General features: G+C 36.9%; 1 protein-coding gene across 3 annotated transcripts; it reads right to left on the bottom strand.

Annotated features, from left to right (window-relative positions):
* Positions 1–758: 758 nt before the first annotated feature.
* LOC136413314 (proton-coupled amino acid transporter-like protein pathetic) lies at positions 759–5622 on the bottom strand. 3 transcript variants are annotated; one of them, XM_066396809.1, is made up of 10 exons: positions 5252–5622; positions 3531–3604; positions 3290–3480; positions 3074–3198; positions 2895–3016; positions 2761–2845; positions 2469–2706; positions 2187–2415; positions 1965–2137; positions 759–1014 (listed from the first exon to the last, which is right to left on the bottom strand). In XM_066396809.1, coding segments are annotated over exons 3-10 (1206 nt in total). In that variant the 5' UTR covers positions 3291–3480; positions 3531–3604; positions 5252–5622; the 3' UTR covers positions 759–781. The 3 variants fall into 3 exon arrangements, with proteins under 3 accessions (XP_066252906.1, XP_066252904.1, XP_066252905.1); XM_066396807.1 differs by having other exon boundaries at positions 3074–3224; positions 3290–3397; positions 5252–5621; XM_066396808.1 differs by having other exon boundaries at positions 3074–3224; positions 5252–5621.
* Between the last annotated feature and the right edge of the window lie 977 nt (positions 5623–6599).

Below are 6599 nucleotides of genomic sequence, written 5' to 3' on the forward strand. Positions count from 1 at the left end.
TTCATTTTGTTGATTTTTAAATCAAAATTTGTATTGAAAATGGATGTTAATTTCTCATTTGAAGAACTTACCGATATGCACCGATAGATTGGAAGAGGAGATCTTGTAGTCTAGCCCGTGCGTTCTCCTGATCTCATTACCATAAATTTTTTTGGGGTTATCTCAAATATCTAGTCTACAAAACGCCTATTCATAATGAAGAAGATTTCTTAGTAAGAATAATGGCCAGTTGCGCTCATCTAGAAGCTATTCCCGAAATATTCCATAGGGTCCGTGGTCAATGAACCGATTGTGTAAATCTTTATATTCCAGCAAATGGTCAATATTTTGCACAATTACTGTAAACCATCAATCAATAAAAGAACGTTTAACGCGAACAAAAAGTGATTATAATGACCAAAACCATATTGCCTTTTATCTGCTCAAACAGTTTATTTGCGTGCATATGTTTATTAAAAAAAAGTTTGTGTTGATGTGTTGATTTTTGGGACATCCTGTATACCGCAAAAGTTGTTTGATTTTTTGAGAAAGAGTTTGTTTTGTGTATATGAAGGAAAAACAATGGATTAAGGAGAAGGTAACAGCATCAATCATCAACACACAAAATTCCACTACAGGGAACCCCAAAATTTTGCATTTTAGAAAGTCATAAACAGTTTGATGCTTTCATAGATAGATGCATATCTGATCACCAGTATTCTTCGCATTTCAGAACATACACTCTTAGCAGTAATGGTCTTAAATCACCGAAGGATTAATTAATAACTAAACTTCCTTTTAATCATTTTATCATATCTAATATGGCATAGTAACTCCCAGCAACAAGAGCGAATAAGGCAATGAGAACGATGCAAATGTTTTTTATCAGCTTCCAGTGGTACTTTCCCCATCCTTCTTCGTAGTTGATAATGATGTCCAAGATCGCAGGGACCAAAAAACCCAGCGAGGAGAAGAAAATGGCACCGACGAGGTCGATGAGGGAGTCCAAATCTTCCCCACCGACAATGGCAACACCTAATGAGAAAATTTTGTTGTAACAAAGGACTAATTAAGTAACTAATTAAGTAATTGACTAATCAAGCAATTGAGTTTCGGGAGGTAGCTCCTCCCTCTATAGATTTTAAATGAAGAGAAGCCAAAAATAACATGTTTCAGGCAAATTTTTAGACAGGGAAAAACTATAATAGAAGAGATAAGCGCAGATTTAAAGAAGATTTATTGATTAGATTAAAAGGGCTACAATTGCAGCATTGAGGGAAACAATTATAGTGTCTCGTCGGTTCGCGATAAACGAGACTACTCAAACTTTGCGAGACTCATAAATTCCATTTAAACGCAAACACAACAACTGATAAAGCGTGAATTACTTAACAACGCCTTGAGCTATTTTGAACACTTTTACTTGTACCTATTGCGTCTTCCCACTGCAGCGTGAAATACTTAAGTAACATGTAGCGCATCATGTTCTCATGCACGGAGCTAATTAAATATGTAAGCAAAGTTTGAGGGGTGAATCTATGAAGAATTTTAAGATCGACAGTTCAGGTTAGTTCAGGTTAATCCGCGATGGTTTGCAGCGGCTAAGGTCTTGAGATACAGGATATCAAATTATCATTTTGATTCTGACCAAAGTGATCCCGTACCTCAGAGACCAAAAGGGATTTCGCAAAGCGGTTTGAGTAGGGTCATAGAGCGCATCGAGGCGATGAATTTGAGATATTTTTTTGATTTTTCTGAGATAGGCTTTTAGTGTAGCCTAAAACACTTTTTCAAAATTTTGCACGCGGAACCTCGTGATGACTCAATAACTCGAAAACCGGTAAAGTTAGCTATCGGAAAGTATGTTGAGGAATTGTTGCCTGGAATTATTAAGTTCATAGCATTCACTAATATACAGGGTGTCCCATGCAAAAAAAAACTAATGTTCCACACTTTCCGAAAATCTTGTAGAAATCATTTTTTACCAGTCACAACAGCAACCATAATGATCCTCAGCCATATCTGATAACTGTTATGCTTCTCCTCTGGAATCCTCTTCTTCATCCTCTTCCACAGTATATCTGTTGGTATGTAGAACTGCAGCATAAACGAGAAAAAGACGGAAATTGCTATGGCCGCTTGGACTATTTGAGCAGGTCTGTAAGTACCTAAATTACCCTCGATTCTTGCCCTCAAACTTCACTCACATCTCGTTATCAGGCAGGTTCGTGGTGATGGTGACCTCAGTGTCATCACCGTACATGTAGTACCCTAAAAATCCTATGGAGGTAAAAAGGAACACTATGACCACCATGGCGGAATTGAGCACCCCGCAAGTGCCTAGGAACTTTGGTTCTGGCATGGAGTTCTCTACCGGCATGATAGTGCCGATTCCCTCCATTGCGAAGAGAACTGTGCTGAAGAAGGATGGAATTCCTAAGACACACGTTATTAACACTTTTACTTGGATTGTTCTTTGCTTTTAGTACCAGCGAATCCATTTCCCATCTTCAAGGTTTTTGGATCCACATTCTTAAGTCCTGAAAATATGTAATACCCAGTAATGCCGAAAGCCACGCCCAAAAAGAGATTAGCAACGAAAGAAAAAGGAACCATATGTTTGATTTCTCTGATTTGGCAAAGTCCCATCAAGAGGGCCATTATTATGATCTTGAGGATGTACCGGTCCAGCAAAGGATTTACGTCCGGATAGTAGTAAGTTATGAGCTAAAAGTAACCGCAATTGCTTATGTTATCATCGCATTCGTTGCTAGGTAGCACCTTAGTCAGGGAAACTGATATGAAGACCATGTACACTGCCACTCCAAGGTAGTAAGTGGAAATAAGTGCAAACTCCACAAATCCTCTAGAATTGTTTCGCTAATTTTGATTAGATTTTACATACAAAAACTCACCTGGCAAAGCCAGACCATTTTCTCAAGGGCTTAGGTCCCTGCTTGAAAACCTCTTCAGCAGTGTCCGCAAATCCCAGACTGGGAATTTTCCCTCTAGCACATACTTTCTCTGAGGCCGCCACCTACATACGGACCACCATATAACGCTGTTATTATCATATAATATAGAAGGAATTTACTAATATGTAGACGGTGTGAGTACACAAGATTCCAATGAGGATGTTCCCTACTAGACCAACTAAAAGTCCCGCGCTCTTGAAGGCGCGAGGCACCGCTAAGATTCCAGTCCCCAAAGACGATTTCACTAAGTGTAAAAATGCTCCTAAATAACTAAAATTTTATTAGCAAACAATGGATGATTAATTGATTAAACTGCTGTGTGTGAATAGACTTACTTGTTTGGGTGGCTCAAAACGCGGTGCTCGTGGGGCTTATAGAGCTTCTCTGCAACCACTCCATTTTCCACGTCTAATTTGAAGTTGTCGGTCATCACAAGTTTTGTTCTGAAATTTGAGAGTTTAGGAAATAAGCTGAAGTCTAGGACATGAGCAATGAGCATGACATCACAGGATTTCGTCTCTATTACCTGCTCAAATTAACTGGTTAAGTGAAATGAGGTGGGTTGAATATACGTACTTGGAGTTGTAGGTTTCTAAGTTGGGTATGGACAGGTTATGGTTCTTACTGTCCTCGCTCATACTGCGAGAAACCTGAAGAAAATGCAGTTTATTAGGAGCTGCTACGTTACCCACACTAAGAACACTAGTTTCTAGTAAGTTTGAACTTGGCGTGGAATTATCTTTGAGTGGTAGGTACGAGAGGTTTCTCCAAATGTTTAATAACCTACTTAAATCGAGATAATTGCACTATATACACAGACACATATTATTCCCATTTTTTTTTCATAAAAAAATTAACTTTTAAAAGCTTGGCATCGCCTCAAATCGCTTAAAAACCAAATAACGCGGAAAATCACTCACGTCCACTTAATTAAAAAATGGATCCCTCAAATTATTTATTCAGATTAAGCCATAATTCACGTAGAGGGCCCCTTTTTGATATTAAAGCATATGAAAATACAGCTATAAACTTCAGGCAAATTTAGTGGTCAGGCGATAAATTCTGAAGCCGGCTTGGAGCGGCGCGTAAATAAAAAATGTCGAAAATACCTTGAAAATTAGCTAATTCTGACAAAAATAATGAGATTCATCTGCCGATGTTTTGAACGACCTCAGATATTTTCATTTAAACACCTAAAATTTGCCATCCCAGTTCCAAAACACTGATTCGAAGCGACTTAGACCGAACAGTTTATTGGCAAATCATTGCTTCATTATTACTTTATAGTTTTTTTAATCGGATTCCTCTATAATTTCCAGCATCCAAGAGCAAAATGCTCATTTCGACAATTCAGAAAATTTGCCATCAAATTAAATCATTAGAATTCTAAAAACTCCCCAAATGAACAGATTTTGGCTGAACTAAGAACATGGCAACGCAGCGCGTGTCATTTGTTTTCAAACCTGACAGTAAGTTGCTTCTTGAAGTCTCCTCGGTTCTAAGGGCAAAACAAGATATTCAAATTCCCTTGAATTAGAAGTTGACGGAAGTACATATCAGCAATTTAGACGACAAGCAATGGTGCCAGAAAGAAGAAATGGAGTGTGAAGAATAAAAACAGTGAAGAAAATTAATTTCTAAAATTGATGTGTGCTCACAATGCATTGTATTAGGTAAGCAACGTTGCCAAATTGATCAGTGATTTGTCATTTGGGCGTTAAAAATTGTTTCTTATGGTGAAAGATTTAAGGAATAGCGGTAGTAATTAAGAAATTAAGTAATTAGAAAGTTAAAGTAACGAAGAAAATTTATGAATTATGACAATTATAATCTCTTGAGGTAAGTCACGGACATGGCATTACTTTATTATGAACAATATGTTATTGAGTAATTAACTGTATAGTACAATTTGATCCAAACACACGAGTCCGGATCCAATTCGTCATAGTGCGACCTTTAAATCCAGAAAAGTTGCATAAGTCGAAAATACGCAGTTTTCGTGAAAATGTTGCTGCTACTGAGCCAAGGAACGCCACTTAATGAGGCATCCATCAGCGCTTATTAGTAAATCCCACTTGAAAATCCCATTAAATCGAATCGTCTGTTAAGTAGAAATTTGCTATTATTGTTTCTCATCGAAACATCCAATATACGTCTAATCACTGGAGGATTTTCAGACAGATTTTCCCAATATTTGCACTCTACTTGTTTTGAGCTTATAACGTTATAAATCACCCTTATGGAGACGTGTTTGACGGGAAAGTCTTTGCTTTTGTAGTTGAAAATGCAGGACTTACCTGGACTGAATTGGTTTAAATGCAACAGGCTTCCTCATTCACGCTCCAACTGCACCGATTATAGAACACTTTTTCCCACGAAAACGAAATAAGCTTGACACGAAATCGTGGAAAACCTTCTCATTTGTGTTTCGGGAGAGAGACCATCACATTTTGATGTCCTGCCACAAACTGGAGGTGTTTTGGAGTTTATGTAATTACATGGCGCGATCAAAAGCACACGGATCAGTTTTGTTGGGGTATAACACATGGAACAATTCCATTTCTCCTACTCAAAAGTACGGTCTCATTTCATGGATACGAGGATTTGTCCATGTTTCCCCACACCGCCTCAGTTAATAATACTGAGAAACTGGAAGCAGTCCGGATTAGAATGTTGATAGTTCACGGTAGAGCGCAATAAATAATACATTTTTGTGGCACGGCATCAGAATGTGGGCATTTAATTTTTGTCAGTTTATTATTAACGACACTAAAAATAACAGATATTTAAAAATCTTCGCCAAAATTGTGCACGATTTTGAGTATTACTACGTTTGAATGGGCGTGTGGATGCATCATTTGGTTTTACGCATTAGATTAAATGGAGAACTGCGTAAAGCCCTTATTTAAACTTATTGGGTGGATATAGTACAGGTAAATTAACCTTAGAAAAAAATTTTTTAAAATATATAGGCCAATCTATTCGAAAAAGTGAAACTTTAGCGCTCCGAAGCTAGCAAAATTGGTTTTTCCAAGCTTTGGAAACGTGGCGTCATGAAGACTCGATTTGCTAGAAAATCCATAAAACTTTCTATAGGAATGTGTCTTAAGAAACCGTTCTCTCAATTAGAACGCTATCGCAATTCTAGGACTTAAAGTGAATCACATCAAAAACTTTTCCATGAAATACATGTATTTTTATTAATCTTCAAATTACATTAAAATAACAAGACTTAAGTGTAGTGATTTTCATAAGTAATGAGTAGTTAATTCAAAAATCTCATAATATACTAAGGTGCGCTAGATAAGAAAGTTAAAGAAAATTCTTTTGCAATTGATAAGCTTATTACATTAACCTGATTATCACTAAAAAGATGTATATTCATCAGGTATTTTATGCATCAGATCAGCTAGATTAGAGGACAAAGTAGAATTACATATTCAAATTACACATTCAAATATATGAAAGCGTAGTCACATGTGTAACTTGAGAATTCATCCACTGAATAGAATATGGACGGATGGATATAATCTGACGAAATACTTCTACTCAAATATAGCAGAAAGAAGTACCGAAAATTTAAAGAAATCACCTAATTCAGACTCAAATTACTCGAAATTCATTAAAGATATACAGTATGTTCCC

This window comes from Euwallacea similis, chromosome 13 (assembly GCF_039881205.1).
Source record: "Euwallacea similis isolate ESF13 chromosome 13, ESF131.1, whole genome shotgun sequence".
NCBI classification, from domain to species: domain Eukaryota; kingdom Metazoa; phylum Arthropoda; class Insecta; order Coleoptera; family Curculionidae; genus Euwallacea; species Euwallacea similis.